This window comes from Plutella xylostella, chromosome 15 (assembly GCF_932276165.1).
Source record: "Plutella xylostella chromosome 15, ilPluXylo3.1, whole genome shotgun sequence".
NCBI classification, from domain to species: Eukaryota; Metazoa; Arthropoda; class Insecta; order Lepidoptera; family Plutellidae; genus Plutella; species Plutella xylostella.
This window is the reverse complement of record NC_063995.1, coordinates 4,243,535-4,265,950: the sequence shown is the minus strand read 5'-3', so window position 1 is coordinate 4,265,950 and position 22,416 is coordinate 4,243,535. Positions and strand designations below refer to the sequence as shown.

At 38.7% G+C, this 22,416-nt stretch overlaps 2 protein-coding genes across 3 annotated transcripts in view; both read right to left on the bottom strand.

Annotated features, from left to right (window-relative positions):
- LOC105380437 (nose resistant to fluoxetine protein 6) overlaps window positions 1-12,155 on the bottom strand; it is a 37,898-nt gene extending 25,743 nt beyond the window's left edge. The window contains exons 1-2 of the mRNA XM_038108524.2: window positions 12,040-12,155; window positions 5,292-5,631 (exon numbers count right to left, since the gene is read on the bottom strand). Of these exons, the coding sequence (XP_037964452.2) occupies window positions 5,292-5,565 (274 nt within the window). The 5' untranslated portion in view covers window positions 5,566-5,631; window positions 12,040-12,155. The remainder of the gene's footprint in view (window positions 1-5,291; window positions 5,632-12,039) is intronic.
- Window positions 12,156-21,258: 9,103 nt separating this feature from the next.
- Window positions 21,259-22,416, bottom strand: part of LOC105381886 (formin-binding protein 1-like) — a 53,829-nt gene continuing 52,671 nt past the window's right edge. For both annotated transcript variants that reach the window (XM_048626112.1, XM_048626113.1), the window contains one exon: window positions 21,259-22,370. The gene's annotated coding sequence lies outside the window, so the exon portion shown is untranslated. The remainder of the gene's footprint in view (window positions 22,371-22,416) is intronic.

The following is a 22,416-nucleotide window of genomic DNA, read 5'->3' as shown; positions in this document are numbered from 1 at the left end:
CCTAGATAATACGAATTTAGTTGGACATTTCTGAGTGTTGTTATAACATTGTATCTAATTTCTATTCTGTGTTGTATCTAGACAATAAAGCTTTAGTATCTAGGTATATTAGTTGAGATATTAGAGGAGACTACTGAGGTTCGGACTAGTACCCGGAGACCAGAGCACATCTGGCAGAAACGATAAAAGAAATTAGGAAAGCCAATTATGTGGAAGCCGATGTACGGGAGATGTTGGTACACGCGTTGTTCGTTAGTTTGGAATGTTTTTGGTATAGCAAAAAATATAGAAGTATTAAATACGTATTTTAGTATTAAAATATACAGATGCACATGACAGCGTATCTGACTGGTCGATAGGTAGAGGTCACGTCGGATGGTTTTGATTCATTGAAAAAGATTTGTATAAAATTTATGGAAATACTTTCAGTTATTTTGTTCGAATTTGTAACCTATTTGTCAAAATCATCATCATTTATTTTATCATAGTACTTATTTAGAAAATCCCAACTACAATTACATTTGCGAGCGGTCTAACAAACATTGTTGAACTGTGGCACTGTGTACAGACGAAATCCGTTTAGAAATATTCTTAATTGTACTTATGCTATTGTTAATGCTCTTGTAAAAAGTGTAGTCTTTTTAATAAAAGCTGTAATCAGCATTGTTTTAAAAACATGACCTCAATTATTTAATATCTTGCCTACAGGGAAGACAATAAATGCTAAGCCCAAAATGGTGGAATCTGGGACAACAAGACTTATGAAGGGGAAAGGTCGCAACTACAACACTTTCACTGTTGTTTTGAGTAAGCACTGTGCTGTGTACAAACGGATAGATATTGTATTATGCTGCGATCACGCCAGTCATAAGAAACGTTTAATTTAGAAGATTTTGTTAAGAAGAATTATTATTACAGTTTGTTAGATCTTTGATGCCGTTAATATTGTTTGCTATATTTGTGAAAATGATTTCAAGAGTTCAAATAATGTTGAATAAATGTATATTTAAAACGGGTAATGGACGGTAAAGTAACCGCGAACAAAAGCATAAGCTTGGAGACATTGTGCCTGGCGGCGGTGTAGCTCCCAGCGCCAGACAATAATACCCAGATTTCCATTGGCGCGTAAATTCACCTGACGTTTATCACGAACAAAGCTAGAATTTATGAGACAGAGTATCAACCCTCCACCTAACTAACACCGTGCCCCAGAAAAATACTTTCCAACGATAAATTTAAAACGCAATTCCACCGTTGGTTCAGGGTCGTCGGGAATATATTAAGAGAGTAAATAATTGTGAACGTAGCGCCGGGTTGCTGAAGACAAGCGGAATTACTCGTGCCGTGACGCAGGTCGGGGACGGAATAAATACCTGACACGGGGCTGATCGCAACCGGACCGGAACACTGCTCTTTCATTACTATTCAAAGTCCGAAAACAATCAGGGCGTCTCGTCGTCCATGCGAGAACTCAGGTTAGGAACACGATTATTAAAATTTGAAAAGTAGAAGTGAGTGAGGGACGAAAAAAAATAAAAAACCGACTTCAAAAAAACCACTAAAAAGTAAGAAATAATTTAAGGTTTACACCAATTTGGTTTCGGTTTTTTTTATTATTATTATTTTATTTTATAATTTTTAGTTTATTTGCAACAATTATCAATCAAAAGTAAGATGCAAATGATACAAATAAGTCCTACTTGTCAATACGAATCATTCAAGCCCAAACACGAGGTAGTTGCTATATACCGTTGCGTTGAGGAGTTCCCTTGAGTGCCTTCCGTTTCCATCATCAGATCAAGTCAAGGTCACCATCATATTTTTCGTTATAAGAACTATATTTACGTTCTAAACATTAGAATCGGTTGATAAGTGCCCAAAATGGAAATTTATACCCCTGTTTTTACCCCTTTACCCACCATTGGGGGTGGAATAAAATTCTGAAAAAAATGGGACCACCCCTGAGCTCAACCTAATACATCAAAAAAATAATTTTCAAAATCGGTTTATAAATTTAATGGCTGAGTAATCGGTGAACATACAAAAAAAAAATACATACAGACGAATTGAGAACCTCCTCCTTTTTTCGAAGTCGGTTAAAAACAGTTATTAGGGGGTGAGGCAGTCCGAGGACAAAGTGTTCTGGCACTCTTGTATAGGTGGGTGGCTATGTGTAGGATATTATTATGTGGACTAATAAGAACACACAACATAAGTACGATTGATATATGAAAGCTAATGGAAAAGTGCCGGTCGCCGTACTGAGCATATTCGCTGATGTTGATGATGATGGTGAAACATTTTGTGTCTAGACTGAAACAAATCTTTCGAAACATAGCTGCATATTATAACTCAGTTGAACTAAGTTATTTAGGTAAGTACTTCAGTTTCTTATTTACATCAATATGACAATATAGGTAGTCTTTTCTTTATAGTTTTCCCGATAAAGTACAGAGATTTTTTATGCCGCCTCAAAGCCTTTTGTGTGGTTCTGAGCTGTCAGAAACATAAGGGTCGCAATAAAGCGACGCTGTCGGGAATACACCCCGTTGATCGATGAGTGAACTCACGGACAGCCGTGTGATATACTGGAAGACAAAACCAAACTTAGCTAAACAAATGAGAACGATTTTCTTGGAGTCCTAGCTGCTATTGCATCTACCGTTATTGAACCATAATTTCAATGCGATAGGGTCGGGGTTCTGTGATCGAAAAGTCGTTGTTAACCCCCAGACACTAGTGCACACATTCACACATGGACTTGTAAAACTTTCCAGGGTTGTCGCCCAGGACCCTCGATAAGATTTATTGCCTGCGACCCGCGCCACGATGTCATTAGAATTAGAAAGTTTGCAAAGCCCTAATACCCACTCCGAGCTCATTGATAAGTTGCGTCTTGTAGTTGATTGAGTGTACGGAACATAAAATGCTCATCATTTTATATCAATTTAATCGTTATGTACGTGCCTTTTCCTTAAGGTATGTTTTAAATAGTAATTTACAAACTTGTACCAAGTAATCGACTGCCGCTGTCAAAATAAAACTCCGCAAGTACAAGTATTATGCGCACGACGTAATTATCTTCCATTGTATAACCCGATGCAAGCGTTATGTACAGTCGGCGTCAATACAGATTCGATATCGCAGTGAATGTTGACTAAGAGCGATGTTTAATTTGTTTCATGCGCTGCTGCCGTCGCTCGCTCACTGAAGGGTTTGCAGCGTGCACTTCTACTAAACGCTCTGAGAATGGACACGTTTGCTTTGAGTTACAGATTGTGAACACACTCACTATTAAACGCCTATCTACTTATAGGTGCTATAAATAGGCGTTTAATAGTGTGTGGGTTCAGATTTATATAAATTCATCTATTTATTTTTACTAAGTTTGGTTTGTGCGGAGAAATGTAGCAAGTAAAAAAGTTCAAATTGTAGTCAACATGCAGTAGACCAACATTGACGCGCGACGCAATTAATTAAAATTATATGCAAGCACGACTCGTCAGCACCCAGCACTTACATTTTTAAGAGCTTTATTTTTTCTCGCACCAAAAGAGGATGGGCAAAAATATATGGGAGCTGGGACCACCCTCCAATAGCAATAAGAGTAACATCGTTGGATAGGTCTTGTCAATAAGAATAACTTTTGCTATAACAGCTTTGTTGTCACAGTTGTCCGTTCAGAGATATTTGACTTATAAGTTCCGATACTCGTCAGTTCATCTTACTGCTATTGGAGGCTGGATCACCCTCCAATAGCATTAAGACTAACATCGTTGGATAGGTCTTGTCAATAGGAATAACTTTTGCTTTGACAGCTTTGTTGTCACAGTTGTCCGTTCAGAGATATTTGACTTATAAGTTCCGATACTCGTCAGTTCATCTTACTGCTATTGGAGGCTGGACCACCCTCCAATAGCATTAAGACTAACATCGTTGGATAGGTCTTGTCAATAGGAATAACTTTTGCTTTAACAGCTTTGTTGTCACAGTTGTCCGTTCAGAGATATTTGACTTATAAGTTCCGATACTCGTCAGTTCATCTTACTGCTATTGGAGGCTGGATCACCCTCCAATAGCATTAAGACTAACATCGTTGGATAGGTCTTGTCAATAGAAATAACTTTTGCTTTGACAGCTTTGTTGTCACAGTTGTCCGTTCAGAGATATTTGACTTATAAGTTCCGATACTCGTCAGTTCATCTTACTGCTATTGGAGGCTGGACCACCCTCCAATAGCATTAAGACTAATATCATTGGATATGTCTTGTCAATAGGAATAACTTTTGCTTTGACAGCTTTGTTGTCACAGTTGTCCGTTCAGAGATATTTGAATTATAAGTTCCGATACTCGTCAGTTCATCTTACTGCTATTGGAGGCTGGACCACCCTCCATTAGCAGTAAGATGAACTGACGCTGAGTGATGACTGAAGCAAAAGTTATTCCTATTGACAAGACCTATCCAACGATGTTAGTCTTAATGCTATTGGAGGGTGGTCCAGCCTCCAATAGCAGTAAGATGAACTGACGAGTATCGGAACTTATAAGTCAAATATCTCTGAACGGACAACTGTGACAACAAAGCTGTCAAAGCAAAAGTTATTCCTATTGACAAGACCTATCCAACGATGTTAGTCTTAATGCTATTGGAGGGTGGTCCCAATGTGCCCATTGTCATTTAATGACTTATGTGTGTTATATTTTTTCTTCGGGGTCTTTTCATGTAGCAGTTGAAGGAAGTAACCGAAACTGTCATGTGTTTTACAACTGCAAAGACTATTTAATAAATAAGGTCATAGTGGCCAGAGTAGGGCTTCAAGTAGCGTAGAGACAGTTTGCGCCTAGGTAGCTAGGTTAAGTATGCCGTTGCAAAGTTGAGTAAGAAAACTTTCAAGTATCGTCAGTGGTCGCCCGCCGGCCCTCGCCGTGACGTAACTGAACGCACTGCGATACGCATACCTACCGCGATTATAAAATACTCTAATTAAATTGCAATCCTAAGCTGTAACCAGTTTTTTGTTCGAATAACTACTACTTTTAAAAAGAACAGTAATTATCGTTTCGGCTCGCTTGCTCAATTAGTACAATCACTGTGGGAGATTTCATTTATCAATCATCGTGATAGTGTACTGTGATTCACGAAAGATTAACAAAAAAGGCGACGCAACATTGTCAATTGACTCTCGTGAGGCGAAGACAGTGGGTTTTCCATATTGGATGAAAGAGACAACTCGATTACAGCTAAGTTCTAAGATAATAATGTGTATAAGTAGAGGTAAAGGAGACTCACTCTTGGAGGCCCAGGCCTGGCCCTCGTTGAGCGCGTGCAGGTAGACGCGCAGGTCGGCGGCGCAGGCGGCCGGCAGCGAGGAGTTGTCCAGCAGCGCGGCCCAGTCGTGGTGGTCCAGCAGCCCCTTCATCCACGCCATCCGAGACCCCCCGCCCCCGCCCGCGGCCGTCGAGTTCACATCCCCAGCCACAACACTCACTAGCACTAACAACAAAGTTAAAGACATCGTTCTTGACTGAGAACTCATTTTGGAGCGTTCAACGTATTGAAACATCAAGTCATTTTGTGCAACACTGGGCGGTCCCACTCAGTGGAGGTCCATGTCGATTGCAGCGCTGACCTGAAACAAAGGAAGTCGGTTTATGTCCAACATCACAGTGACGAGGCAACACGTTTTCTACATTGCAACATGAGTGCAACGTGCGCCAAATGGCTGCTATATGAAAACTTGCCATGAGTAGTTTACCTACTTGCTACGTTACTTGAAAATAGTTTTATAAGTTCTCTATGATTTACTGTTGGAGTTGGAGAGTTCGGTCTTCCGTAGCTGTCGTATTTACTTAGGTAGTTTTCTTTTCAGTTATAAAACCTAGCGCTAATAGTTAATGGGTTACAGTTTTTCCTTGCTCATTATTTTTGCGCCAAATATCCGCGAAGACATGCCGAAAGACGATAGCATTCGTGAAATACGAAGTACTGTACTTATACTGCATAATGAAGAATTATCAAAACCTATATACAAAGAAAAACCTGGTAAATATTCAACAAAGCCTATATAAAACTTATTTGGTAAGTTATATCATAAAGGTACCAAAACATAAGTAGACAAGTGACGAGACGCAAGTCATTAAGCTAATAGCTGGGGGAGACGTGACATTCCTGATATTGTCAGGTGTAAGGGTAGGGAATAGAACTTTTCCGCACTTTGGGAAGTTTACTGTATTGCCACACGAGTATAATAAGCTAAAATGAGTACTGACATGGACTTATCTGAAAAACAAAAGACTGAAAACGCTCTGCCTTGCCTGTGTGAAATGTTCATTATAATATGACAAAGGCAGAGCGCTATGGTCATTCGACCTGAAATTTACCTTGGCAGGTAGGTATACCAAATCTGTGTATCAAGCAAATTCCGCAATTTAATCAGTTATGCGATCCGATCACAATTGCCTGGCTTTATAAATAATTCATTTTAGATTAACAGTTAATAACATCAAAGCAAAATACGATACGTTCTACTAGCTAATTGAATTTATAGCCACGTTAAATTTCATATGGGCATCTTTCAGTCAGTGTTATTAGATGTTGTGTATCATTAATGTGTGTGTAAAAAGGTCAAAAGTATCTTCAATGTATAAATGTATTTATTGATTTTTATGTAGAAGATACAAAAAATACAATGTGAGCCCGTGTAGATATTAATTAGACAAAACAAATAATAAACGTTACGACCTTTCTAAAACACACAAAACTCTCTCCTTCAGAATGCCTCATACTCAAAAAGCAAACAAATCTCCAAAATATAATATGAGTTTGTTTTCTAACGGCCACGCAATTACCCTTTCCACATTCAAAACAACATAACTTTCAAGGGTCAGCATGAAAAAATCAGAGGCGCGTAAAATGCGGCCGACTGCGAACTGGACGGATCCGTTGTGTTCGCGATTACACGCCGCCATTGAGTAACTTATGCATGCGCGGATTTGGTAACGAAGTAATTTCGCAGCGCTACAAATGTGTAAATGTTATTAGCAGGTGGCCGCGGCTACGGTAATGTAATCTGATTTGGCGTCTGCGGTGCGGCGGCGGCGACCGACGTGTCATCCCTGCACATGACCTACATGTCCTGCCTCCTACACCAGGCCCGTGGTCAGGGGTAGGCATTATGCACGCTAACCGCCCCTGAATTCAAACACAGCTGCGCCGACTGAATGCGGGCACTTCAAGCGGCATAATGCGGAGCTTTTGGCATTAGTGATGTGCAATAAATTACCACTGTAAATAGAGTTTTGTTTTATACTGTTAATCACTATTATTGGGTGGATTAAATAAATGTGGGCCGATAGTTGAAAACATAACGAGCTATGAGAAACAAAAGCCCACTGCATTTGGCAGGATGGTATAAGAAGACAAATAATATTTTAAAAAAATGTAAGTAAGAACATTTTCTTTTGTTTCTGGAAAGCTCGAGGCAAAAGCTTTAGTTTCCATAAAATCTTGTAAGTAGGTATACAATTAGGTAAGTATAAACCAAAACAAACCAGTCGGTTCATCCTGAAATTCCTCTGTAAAGCTCCTGACAGCAAAAGTTTAGTTTTCGATGAATAATAAGTAGAGTTATTTATAGCGGCTCAAAGTTGGTAGCTTTTCCACCGAGGCGTCACTCCGCTGTCAGACGTGCGCCGTGCTCCGCTTACTAAACCGCTTATTGTGAGCGATATGAGCTTAGCATAATGCACAGGGTAAAGACGTGCTTCCGAAAATTAAATTACACGAAAAAAAATATTTTTGCCGAGATTCTACTACCTGACTTGACAAATAAGTTTATTTTCTAATCCCGAGCTTTCCGTAACGCTGTAAAATCAGGCAAAGTTTGACGACTCAGAGATAAAATATACGGTTTTGTTAACGGATGTCTTGTTTGTTTTGCACCTCCTATTTCATTTTATGCACCTTTGTTGTAATGGACTTGGAACGAATACGGTACCTGGTATGGCAATTTGCACAAATTGTTCCTAAAACAATATACTTATTCTTATTTTTCGCTAGTCTTATAAACAACTAAATTTGAAATCGACTTTACTGAGGTAGCCCAACTTGGCTTTTATACGCCAAAAATATAACAGTACTACTATTTACTTAACTTTATAGAACTTTATTAATGGGTGCCTGAAAAAGACAAATTATCTAGTATACCGCCGAGTTCAAGATAATCAGACAATAATCTGAGGAAATTTAGGTAGGTACCTACATTTACCAGCAAAGGGAAACACCAACTAGTATAAACCACCACAACTTCTAACCTACTAACCGAGACTAACCTAGCACTTATTGTCGACACCCCCGCGTATACCTGGACCTCTGACATTCAGCAGCTATGCGCTATGCGGTACGAGGGCACTCGCTCATTGTTCGCAACTTTCATACTTAGTTGTTAGAGTAGGACAAGTTGGAGGCTTTTCAATAATGCCCGCACGTGCGCCCGCAACTATGAACTGCGGGTCACTCTCTGAATCGGCGAACTAACGAACGAGAACTGACACACAATTGACACGCTTTTTTAACACAACAAGATAGCTAGAACTATGGTTAGCGCAGCGCTCCGATGAACTGCTCATGGCTATTAAGCATTATTGATTTTCATAATATTAAATAAATAAATAAATCTGACGATATATAGAGTGACCCCCCTGAGCTGGACAGCCATAGTTCTTCTTTGCTTTGTGTGCGGAACATTGTTGCACCGGGAATTATACCGCAGTGAACTATATTAAACACTTTCGGCCAGTTTCACACCTGAGAATGCCAAGTTAAGCACAGATTAGGACCTGCATACTTAAATTTAGATCTACATGTCCCGACAATCTTATGATCGTAACTGTGACCACAGCAGAGGTTATTTTATTCAAATGCATAACATAACTACTCATAAATTACTTATACCTAACAAAAAATCCAAAATATGTCTAAAACACTCTTCCAAACGAATATAAATTTAATGATTATACGGAATGAAAAGAAAAATATTACGAGACATTTTCATAAGTAAATAAATTTGCGGCGGCAATCCACATATTGGATTCAGTTTTGAATAGCGCATGAATGTTTCATGAACTCGATCGCCGGTGGCTGCGCGATGTGTTGTAAAGGCCTCGGTTTAAGGGTGCCTCGCTTTACCCTTTTGACCTGGATTGAACTGAACTAGATCTCACTTCAACTTCTTACATTAACGCAGCTTACAATACGGGCTTTGAATAGACTACCGGTGTTAAGTACTTAACACAATATTTTCTAACAATAGTTGCACGGTAGGTTACCTAGTTGACTTGCAATTTTATGTTTTTCAAATTACGTACCTGAATAGAAGTATTAGGTACGTAATGTACCTATATAGAAGTACTATCTGTATTTTATCGCATAAATAAATAGAATGTAAACAGCGAAACAACAAGGAAAATCTCATATTTACCGAATTTCATTTAAATTAATTAGAAGCCAGCTTATATTGTAAAGCAAAGATAAGGCGATATAAAGTGAAACAATCAAGAAACAAATCAAAAGAGGCAGACGTTTTCTACCGAGAAAATTGCTGAAGAAAATCAGGCCACGCTCAGTACAAAGTTTCAAGAGCCCCATTTGATAGTAAATAAGATGTTGATCTTGTAAACGAGTCTCTGTGTGCAGTTTGGCATCCACTCCGGATGCTTCCATTAACTAATTCAGCAGCTTCCTCGCACGGAGCAGCACAGTAGTGACCAATGAGCTCGCTGCCAAAGAACCTTACTAAAAGCATACATCACTATGACTAAAAGCTTTTCTGCTTGATTTTACTCGTAGCTTGCTGTTTTGAATTTTCAGTCGTTAAATCTAATCCGATTTTCCTGTAACTTGTATTGGTGATACTGAATTATTGAATGGTATCATATTAATATATTTAGCCAAGTTTATGATTGTCTCACAAAGATGTTTCGTACCGTTGAAATTCCTGAGGATATTTACATAATGAGTTTTGTGCTTAGAATTACTGCCGTATTGTAATAAAAGCTTTTCATATTACAATATAAACTCAACATGTTAAGGAAGAGTTTGTACTTGTACATAATTGGAATTTCAGAGTAGGTAATCACGTCACCTAAACACCAAACATGGAGTTTTGTTAACCAACACACTATTATTTAGCATTTAATGTTTGTTTCATAACGGAGCAATTAAGTAACATTTTACGTCAAAATTCTCACATTTTAATTTGTGAAATCTCCTGTAATATAAACAAAGCAACAATAGACATTATTTATTCGTATTTCACGTTGAATATTTATATCCCAATTTCGAATTAAGTACCTACCTACAAGTTCGTACACTTTCTTGCAAACGCTTTTGATGTGATGTGAAAATCTCAAACAATGCACAGGTTTCCCAGGTGTGTGAGTAGGTATTGTTCGAGGAAGTTACTATGCATCTGTACTCAATTGAAAGATGCTTCACCGCTATTTTTTTTCAAAGTGTAGATACTACGAAAGTGTGTAGACAGAGAACACAATACATTTAGGTATAGAATAGTGCTCACGGGTCGAGTGGCTCGCCGCGGCTGCACGCTGAATGATGCATGCCCCGGCCCGATGGAGTGATCCATTGTCTGCCTCACGACGATCCACTACTTAATGACTCCCATCACTCACGGGCCATTTGCGTCCGATTTCTTGTTCGCAATTCACAAATAGAACGCTTGGACATCGGCCGGGGCGGGCCGGTCCATCCATCATTGCTCACACATGGCAATTAGTGTCAAGTGTGAAGCGATTGTTCGCGCCTCTATTGACAACAGTGGTCCACAGAGTAGGTGCACATGAGAGAGATAGTTGCCCACTATCGAGTACCTTCGTGTGTCAGTGACGCAAGCCGCGACATCCTCCACTCAGGTAGAACCTGCAGATAATGGTGAAAGTCGGGTCGCGGACGGCGCGGCTCCTTGCTTGAAGATTCATCTGTTTGACCGTTTTATCGTCACTTCAAATGTCAACACAGTTATGTCACGTTGCGAAACACCGGATCTAATCTGTGATTTCGAATAATTCTGGTGACGTACCGCGTTTTCGACATTTCCACTTTCCTCGGCCAGTGAATAACCGCCTGAAATGGAGCGGCAACTAAATGGGACCGGTTCTGCGCTTGCGCAACGTCGCTTCGCTGCAATGATTTTACCTGGATTCCGCTGCAATGATTTACTGGGTTATGTTATACTTACCTACAATTTTTTCGGTTGCCCACTCAAACAACATTGTGCATTTCATATTAATACTTATCGTGCCTGTTGGGTAAAGCTGCAACTATCTAGTTAAGCCTTAATTTAATAGTTGACGCAAGTAATGCTAAACTCACTTGACTAGTAATTTTCTTTATAAGTAAACATCATTGAGACCGGCTGCAGTTTAGACATGCAGGTATTGCCTCTGTGCTGGTGTCGCAAGGGGGGCTGGGGCCGCCGCCGCCGCCGCCGGTTGCATGCCTGCCCTCAAACCCTCCGCCGAGTACTGAGCTTATTAGCCTATGACATAATATCGTCTCAACTACTTGCTGTGACATAACTTTCGACACACTATAGGTAGTATTACCTAGTTCACGACAAAATATTTAATCAAATACCTACCTAAGTTAATAGCGATATAATTAAGAAAATACGTAAGTACTTTTAATTTCATTTTGCTTAACGTTTGATGATAAGATTCGGATTAACCATAAATTTTACTAATATTATGAGCAGGGTTTGTGTATCGGTACAAACTAGGTCATAGTCATAAGTATACAACATCATTGAAAATTTATAAAATTTGTTAGGTAATGCCTAAGAAATATTTCTAGGACCCTACCCTACGCCGAGTTTCCTAGCCGGGTAAATGTTCTAACGCCCACTAGATTACACCCGCTCGAACTTTAATCACAGCTTTTCATAATTTCCGCACTTCCGCACAAATAAAGCTCAGTGCCTTCTGCCCACCAACAAGTATATTTTTTAACAGTTAGTACAAACCTTTGTAAAAATCCCAAAGAGTATCACTGATCAATCACGGTTTCGTTCACAGAGCAGTATTGCTTCCCGGAGCGTGCGCGTGCGCGCGCGGGTCGACGGCTCAGCGGGCACTGCGCGCGCCAACCGGTATGAAAGTGTGTTACATCAAATTAATATCACTTACTTCACACTTGCCTAGCTTGGGGACCCGCGACCACTGATCATAGGTACCTACTTCATTATAAAGATGAGTCTTGGGAAACGCAACGCCGTGGAAACCTAACGGGTCTAGGCAAGTGCTCTATGGCCTAGCTAGATAATTAAGTAGCCTCAGTGCTGAATGAGGACACGAGCCCGGCGGCGGCGAATGTTTGGAAACAATAATGTTAATGGAAAAGTTCCTAATAAGAAGTCCATCTACTCGCTAAAGTTCTCGCGTGTGTAGATAGGCATATAGAAAGCTTTATTGTAGAGTTCTATTATACTTACCTTAAGTGGGTATGTCAGAATCGTAAGATGAACCTATGAGATAAAGTGGCCAAGATGAGTCTTTATGATACCTAATAACATGCTTTCAAATCGTTGTAACTTTAAATCTTTTGTAAAGAAAACAAGTACGTACATTGTACATAGACCATAAAAGGTATTTACATAGTTCCATCTCACTTGACTTTTAACTGTTACGGTATAGTGCCACAAACTTATCTGTTCCGGTGACAGCGAACTAAATTGATCCATATCTCATTACTTACTAATGAATTGTATATTTTAAAACATTAGATGGGTTTATTAACACCGCAAGAGCGAAATAACAATACGAGCAAACTTAAAATCTTATAGAATTAAGAAATATTAGAGATTTTTTTGAGCTGTCACCGGAACAGATAAGTTTGTGGCACTATACGTATAGATAATATAATAGAACCTATGAACTTTTCGTGGCGCAGTGGTGAAGCATTCGGCTGCAACAACTTCTTTCGACTCCCGGCTATATGCAAAGGCTTTATCAAAAAGGTAAGTACCTACATATATTACACGATATATCTGCAACAATTCCACGTCTCTTCTCTGTAGACAGTATAGAGTATCTAATGAAACCTCTACGTTACCGGGAAAACGTGCTGAAGACAAATTGCCTCCATTTAAAAGTTTCACACATTTCCACGTACCATTACGACTCGCAAGAAATGGAGACGCGGACTGTTTACTTATTTAGACTACCATCTGATTGAAAAGTTATAAATGACGATCTGTCCCACCGCGAGCTTTTTATGCTTTTATTGCACAATTTACAAAAGTAGATGTACAATCAGGTGGACTTAATGCTAAGAGCTTTGCTTCGCCAGAATGTTTTTTCTTCACATGAAGGAAGCTCTCTCGTCCATAAGGATTTCCCTGATAACTTTACGTTCTGACAGAGTATTTTCATCCCATACATTGATATATGTATAATTAGTACATAAAGTTTATTTACATTGATATTTCGGGGCCTTCCTTTCATTGAAGATGATAGGTACTTCGAAGAAAATTATTCTCTTGACTGACTTTTTTTTTCATTGCATTTATTGGGTTCGATTCCCGGCTTAACTACACAATTATGATATTTTTGTTAAGTATGCAAGCGTGTATGCATGTTGCATGGTTTTTAAAATAATGTCTCGTTTCAGTTAACAGCATTCATGTGGCATCGCCGTGGGAAAGCCTGTAGCAACCATATAATATACCGACGACGCTACGTAAATAGCAAACTGAATTTTGACTTTTTGAAGCTGTTCGTTAAATCTGATCCAACTGACATAAATAATGAACAGACGCTTGCCGTGTTTGCACATAATAAAGGAGAACACCGCAAGATGGAGCTGGTAAGAGACGAGGAAATTAATTCTTGCAGGAATTAAACATGGCCGAGCCACTCAGGGCATCCGCGATCCGACTCAAATAGAATATTCAATGAAATCTGCCGCTTAGCTATTTACAACGTAAATGCCTCCGGTCGGGAATTGCGTTACAAATTAAATTGGGCCCGCGCAAGATCCCATTTGTGGTACCTAATTCTATAATATAAATGCAAATATTTATTTTCAGTATCATGTTAAAATTTGCCGGTTAAAACGTAGGACGGGTAAGAACGCCAAAACAAATAGGATTAAGTACACCCGCATGCCAGTTACTATTACCAAGAGTTATGAAATATTTTCCTTCCTTTCTCTGTTGTAGATACAACACACATTTTTTTGTGAAGGCAGGTGATGCCAAAAATATAAATGAAGCTATTATGTTAAATTCCTAGCACTTACTGACAAATTGAACACGTGTACCGTAATGTACAAGTGGGTCACGTGACTCATTACGGGGAAGGAAAGGGGTATGAAGTGGGGGTCGTTTACGGGAATATGGCATATAATGATTATGATAAAGATGCATGGCGGCTTAACGTCCGCCGTATTACGGCAAAGTGCACGGTAATAAGGCATACATACGGACCGATGATAGCTCAGTGGGGTAAGCGCCCGCTTCTCACGCCAGAGATATGTAAACCCACAGACTACCAGACCCACAGACCTTGGGGATATGTACAAAGGTTCCACTCGAGAGAGCCAGGTGCAGGTAGTTACACCCCCATAGAGAATAAAATAGAAAAGAATTCATACTTACTATGTATAACGAACCACAAAGCAAATATAATGTATTTTCTTTGTGTAACGAACACATTTTGTTTTGTTAGGGTTCCGTAGCCAAAATGGCAAAAACGGAACCCTTATAGTTTCGTCATGTCCGTCTGTCCGTCTGTCCGTCTGTCCGTCTGTCACAGCCGATTTACTCGGAAACTATAAGTACTACAGTGATGAAATTTGATGGGAATATGTGTTGTATGAACCGCTACAAAAATATGACACTAAATAGTAAAAAAAAGAATTGGGGGTGGGGCCCCCCATACATGTAACTGAGGGATGAAATTTTTTTTTTCGATGTACATACCCGTGTGGGGTATCAATGGAAAGGTCTTTTAAAATGATATAAAGTTTTCTAAAAAACATTTTTCTTAAAGTGAACGGTTTTTGAGATATCAGCTCTCAAAGTCGTAAAAAGTATGTCCCCCCCCCTCTATTTTTATAACTACGGGGTATAAAATTCTAAAAAAAATAGAGGTGATGCATGCTAATTAACTCTTTCAACGATTTTTGGTTTGATCAAAGTATCTCTTATAGTTTTTGAGATAGGTTGATTTAAGCTACGGAACCCTTTGTGCGCGAGCCCGACTCGCACTTGGCCGGTTTTTTTTCACAAGGATTTGGAAATTTAAACTTTTATTAAATATTTATGCATTATTTATGATTATTTGCATCATCATTAGACTACAACCATCTTTAGCTGGACAGATTCCACACTGTTCTCACACTGTCTCGCAAATTTTCATTTCCACATTTTTGAAAACTTGACTTTTTACTTTGTAAAGCAGTAAAACGGCAAAGTATCTCTACCAACACAACACAATTAAGCGTATTAAATTCGAGATAGCGTGAATATTCGGTATGCAACGGATTAAATTCATTTCACGTGTGAGATTAACATACATACTTACACTAAACACAACGGAGGGCTAAGCCAACACACATTGTGATGTTGCATTTAACACTTACCTGCATACGTAGTTTAAATTCCACGCGGATTATGTAGATGCCTGCACCCCGGGCTGGGATGAACAGGGTCATGCGAGGCTGCATTTACATGCATTAACACATCGCAGCCAGATCATCTAGCATCACTAGGGATTACGAGTTGCAGCATTGTGTACCTACCTTTATGTATTTGCGAATATGCCTGATATAGGTTCTACAATCTATCTACCCTCTTAGATCAAAATCAAATACTTTTAGCTGCTTAAAAGTATTAATGGCAGTCTTTCATGCCAGTTTTATCTGGATAATCGTCTAAGAGGTCGTGAAAGGTTCACAGTTCAGTCCATGAGAGATAAATATCTCAAAGGACCAAGCTGGGATACTGAGATTACAATCCTAAAGCTTTTTGTCGGTGTAATAGACGTTACCATCATATTATACTTACGTATATACGTACAACGATAACTGGTATTTATAAGGTAAGTAAATACAAACATATTTTATTCAGCAGCTCTAAATGCACTATAGGTAAATAAGGCACTTGTGGGGAATGCCGAAATGAAATGCAATGCAAAATATTAATAGATATATAGGTGCCTCTCGGATATACCTAGGAACTGGAAAATGTAGCTTTTAAAATTGGCAATTTGCACTCGAATTGTGAGCATGAAAGCCAATCGTCGGGGGCATTGTTGGTGAAAATTAAGTTTTCTATTGAACTATGAGGAAAATTCTTTTGTTGTTTTATTAATGTGCTTACACACATCTACCAACACAATTATTTCGGTATTAGTATAAGTACTTTGCGTATAATATATAGAAACTTATGATGATATGTTATATGTATTAATATTTTCCATTTCATCCATTCGATGCACCCCTTTGAGTGCTTTTAAAGCTTTTAGTGAAGCAGAGAGCATCTAATTTAATTAGCAGGCTGTATGGAGATATTTATAGGTATATCTACATATTATGTCACATCCATTAACCCATAGATAGTATCTGAGTAGGCAGTAGGTACGGGTAGGTACGTATAGCTAGTCACACCACCTCCGCGCCGCAAGCGAGCAATAATACACTATTAGCATCCCGCAAGCCGCAAAGGCGATGATGATTACATTTTTCGCATGTCGCAACGTGGGACCGCATATTACGTAACAGAATCTTGAGCCAAACAGGAAAACTGTTTAAATATTTGCGCAATTTCGCGACCCCGGGACTCGACTGTTCCCGTGAAACTTGTTTTCTTTCCCTACCACGACCACTTCAATTATTTAGCAAGAGCCGTATACACTGCTTGTTGTAACAGTTGGTGGGTTCACACTATTCAAACGGAGTTAGCAATGGTGCGGTTGGTAAATTAATAAAGTTTGAATGTTAGTCAGTTAGCAGTGGAGTTATAGTTATGCAATGGTTGCGTGGTGAGACACGGAAGGCGTTTAGTCTCGTACAGTCGGGCAATGGAGCAGTGAACTGAACAATGCAATGTGCCGCGTGCACCGCCCTCACACATTGTTTGAAAATGTTTATTAAGTAAATAGGTAAGTAATTGCCTATTTGTTGGACATAGCAAATAACATAAACGATTAACTTGGATTAAAGTAGCCACTGAAATAATTTTACCGATGTTTGCTACTGTTGATAGGTCGCACCTAGAGTTCAATGCACTCTAATCTCGTTCAGGTTCTATTTGACCACCTAGTAAGCCTACCATATTTATATTCTGTTCTAGATAGTTATCATTCTTGCTTGATACTGTAGATTTATATCGATGACAGTTGGGGACCCTAGACTTGCCCTCATTGAGTATGAATGGTCTGGAGACGAAATAGGCAGACGTTCCCCTCTGGCGGGGTGGTAGGCCAGAAAGGCCCACCGATTTATAAAAACTAGTTGCAGTCTCAATTTTCACTAGACTCAATCTAGTTGGCAAAGCGTTCGTTTCATAGAAAATTATTTGTGTACATAGTAAAATGACAGCTTCAATTCATAGAATATCCGGATTCCGGATTTGATCGCAGATTTGGTCATGGTTTATTGTTATTAGCTGTTTCCTAGCAACCAATGTCAAAAAAATGCAATAGTGATGTACCGGTATGTAGATATGTATTAATCGACAAAAAAGGTCATAGTTGGGAAGCGTCCGTAGTCGAATTGGCTTCAGTAATCGTAACTGATCACTGAGGTTAAGCAACAACTGACACGGTCAGCCATTGGTAGGTACAGCATGAGTTACCGATTTCAAATGGTTCTTTTCTGGAGGCTTCCGTGCTTCGGACGGGACGTTAAGCCGTGGGTCCCGGTTGCTGCTTCGGCAGCAGTCGTTAAGCCTAGTCAGAGGCCGCCCGAAGGGGCGGCTTGAAAGCATCTGACCGTCGGGTTGCCCACTTACTCGACAACTTCAGTGCATTGTACTCATTCAAAAACGGCGATACGGCTCGCGACCTATCACGTGAGTATAAATGTACAGCGAAAAGCGGGTGACTTCGTTTATTAATCATTCCTAATTAAATTTAACTATACCTAATTAATTTTAAATTAGTATTTCTAACCCATGTTCTCGAATTCATCGATAACACTTATCGATAATTATTATTGTTACATCCATTGGCAAGAAAAATGAAGACACTGTGTTCATTATTAAATGTCACTTCACGTAACCCTTATTGCTGGGAATTAAAACTCATAATGATATGTCCCATGAGACATAATCATGGTAAACGGTAAAATTTCCCCCCGCAAAAATTGTAGTCCAGTCAAGGAATGAGGTGTAGAGTGCGTGAGCAGGTAACTCAGCGATTCCTTCAGAAACTTGTTCAGGGGGCTTAGGTTGTTAACATACCAAAAGTCCTGACTCCTAGGTGATGAGCGGGGGGGAGGAGGGGGGGATAAAGATACGAATTTTTGGTTTTTTGCTTATATCTCAAAAACGGTGCATCGGAGAGAAATGTTATAAACTACTAAAATGGAGGTCTTAAAATTATCTAAAATTTTTATATCATATGTTTTTTCTAATTACTAACCGTTTTCGAGATATTACCCTCGGAAAAAATTGAAATTTACAAGAAAAAGTATTCATGTCAAAAAATTCATAAACATTGCATCATATAGTCTTAACCAATTCATAAACGAAAAAAATGAAGAGGAAAGAAGTTGTAGATTTTTTTATTCCCTTTTAGAATATATTACATATGCTGGTCAATGTCCAACCCGCCTAAAGTTAGAGCTATTTTAAACTTGCATTTTGGTAAAGTCACTGACATAGCTCACCGAATTAGTAAGGTTAAGTGTGAGTAAAATAGCTGTACCTTTAGGTGGGTTGGACATTAACCAGCATATGTATATGTCGCAGGCAACTGGTTTAATCTCCTGTTTGATTGAACCACTAGCCCGTTCATTGGATGGCGCTATTCAGTTGTATGACTAAAGGACAACTCGTCAAGTCGTTGATTGTAACGTTCGACGTCTTGACTGAACGTCATTCAGCGAAGTCGTTGAATGGGATATAGTATAGCAACTTTGTAATGTCTGGTTAGGGTGAACATCACCAGATAAGAGTCAACAAAAAGACTATGTTACAAAGCTCTTATCTCACAAATTAACTAAACAATAACAATAAACGTACCTTCATATTGTTGTTCATAATTATCCAGTTTCACCACTTTTTTTCTTTGAAACTATCCGCCCGCGGCGTAATAATAAATAAATCCATGTTGTCACACTATTTTAACACAAATAACGCACTTTAAAGCTAATTTATTTGCAAAAAACTAACAATATAGGTGCTTTTTGTGTCAGCTGTTAGCTGTTAGACGCCATATTTGTTTTATTCACCACCTGACTGATTTTAAGTCAGCTAACTAGTTGGACGTTTTGTGACGCTTGTACAATCAACGTTCGGCCTAGTCATACAACTGAACAGCGCCATCCAATGAACGGGCTAGTGGTTCAATCAAACAGGAGATTAAACCAGTTGCCTGCGACATATATATATTCTAAAAGGGAATTTAAAAATCTACAACTTCTTTTCTATTCATTTTTTTCATTTATCAATAGGTTTAGACAATATGATGCAATGTTTATGAATGTTTTGACATGAATACATTTTTCTTGTAAATTTCAACTTTTTCCGAGGGTAATAGCTCGAAAACGGTTAGGAATTAGAAAAAAACATATGAAATAAAAGTTTTAGATAATTTTAAGAACTTTATTTCATTAGTTGAAAATATTTCTCTCCGATGCACCATTTTCGAGATATAAGCTAAAAACCAAAAATTCGTACCTTTATCCCCCCCTCCTCCCCTCCGCTCATCACCTAGGAGTCAGGACTTTTGGTATGTTAACAATCTAAGCCCCCTGAACAAGTTTCTGAAGGAATCGCTTAGTTACCTGCTCACGCACTCTACACCTAATTTTGAGTCATTTATTGACTGGACTATTGGCAGACTTTTTTGTATCAAGAAAGATCGCTATGACGCTTCCCGAGGGTACACCCGAGTCCGCGTTGTTCTATGCTTGCCCTAGACGAGTTTCGAGTTAGACATTGGAACAGTTAAACATAACAAGTACCTTTGCATAATTAAGTACTACAATGTGTGACGCTTACCTATTGGCTGATGATAATTAATTGGTGATATCATTATAGCGAAATAGTTATCAAAATCTGTAGCTAACAGACCCGTTTGGACGATGACTGAGACACAGTAAGTACCTACACATACCTATCGAAGAGCATGCAGCTGCCATATTTCCATGGATCATAAATTAAGAATAAATTTTATTCCCCGATAGCTCAGACCTGGGGTCTGCAATGAATCGCTAATCCAACGCAAATTATGAAGTTACATAAGTTGCGTTGGATTCATCCATTCAAAATGGCACTGAAAAAGTAGGTCCGATCGGGCAAGCGAAAGACCACATGGTGTCGCACTGTCATACAGGAGGCAGCCGCCCTTGGCATGAGCTGGCACGAAGTAGAAGGCATCGAAGATGGTCGGAGTAAGTGGAGCCATTGCATTCTTCGAGTCATTTGTCCCCGTTTATGGATGCTAGATAGGAGCTCCTTGAAATGGCTATTTAGGTACAGCAGCGGACGGAATAAAGAAGCCCTATATCATTCGGTATAGGATAAACTCGGCAATGTAAGTACGTTACCCAACTTGAACCCTAGAAGGGGTCACTTTATTAGTTCAGAACGTCCACCTTGGCTCTATAAATAGATAGAGGGGAATGTTGTCAGCCTTGTCTCTAATGTTTACTGTGTACTTGAGTTACGAAGGTTGTAAGGTATAGTTGAGAGGCGAGCCTTGCGGGGTCGTCGGCCGGCGCGGCGAGGGTGAGTGGGCCCGGGCATTGCGCAAGGGACCCTGTCCTCTCGCTTCGCAACTCTTACTAAATCGAGGAAAATTATACTACTTAATAGCATGTGGACATCCGCAAGGACAACGCCGATTAGTCGTGTTGGATGTAGAGATTAGTTTAATGACTATTTTATCTTAGTTATGATTTGCTGTCCGTCTTGTTTTCTTGACTACTCAAATAAATGTATACCTACATAATTAAAATTACAGTAGTTGATAGCTACTCGGGTGCCTCAGTTAGTTTAAATTAAAGACTTGGATAATGTCCTCATATAGTTTTATTTTTATATATAAAAATCAAATGCGACCGTTCATACTTCCTCACATTTTAAATACATAACTATCGCTTCCCTTGCGTATTGCAAATATTCAGAAAATAGCATCGGCTAATTACGACATTTAGCTAGCAATTATAACTATGTAAATTTCAATTAACATAAGCAATTATATAATACAACATGTGATACTGAATAGATCATTCCATTATTTATCATTCATTTTCATTACATACATCTATTGAGTCTATATTTTAATTTGAGATAAATTTATAAAAGTTTACATTTTTACACTTCATAAAATTAACATCATTATCTATTTTTGCTATAATTGTAATTCGAGCGTAGAATCACGTGGAAAGCTTGGAATACAACTATCATAAGTACGAAATTAGAGCCTTAACACATAAACAGCTGGCACGATGAAGATCTAGACAAGTTATACAATACGGACTATCCTAAACCGCTATACAGCACACATGAAAATATGTATGTCATATAACTAACAATATACACAATAAATAAATCATGGAATGTTATTATGATTTTAAACTTTTGTCTAATATATTTCCGTAATTAAGGCAACGTTTACAGCATGTAAACAAACCGTTACATTAATATTTACTTAGCAACCTATTAATAATTTCATAAGAGTTTCTTGAAAAGGTAAGGTTTAGTAACATTTCTGTGAATTCATGAAACTTCAAACATTAGATTAAATTACTTTATCGTTTGTAAACAATTCTGCTTCAAACAGTTTAATTGGAATTCTCTAGGTAAACATTTTACGATAATATTCAGGGAAACAGGAAGATAGACAGACAAACATTAATCGGAATATCAGGGACTACGTATAAAAAATAACAATAAAGATTTCCGTTACGATAAATTATAGCAAAAATACTTGTAACTACATTATAGGCCACGTGAACGTATTGACTTGCTGAGATTGCACAATGTCTGTATAGTGGTCTCACTCACTCCAGTCCATTATTTCGGCCGCATTCAGCGGTTAGAAAGGGACGCACTACACTTCACCCACTATATCGAGCTTCATCAAGCGCGAAAATTAAATAATAACTGTTGTTAAATGATACCTGAAAAAGAAAAGTCGTAATTAGTAACTCATAATTTCCACAACAA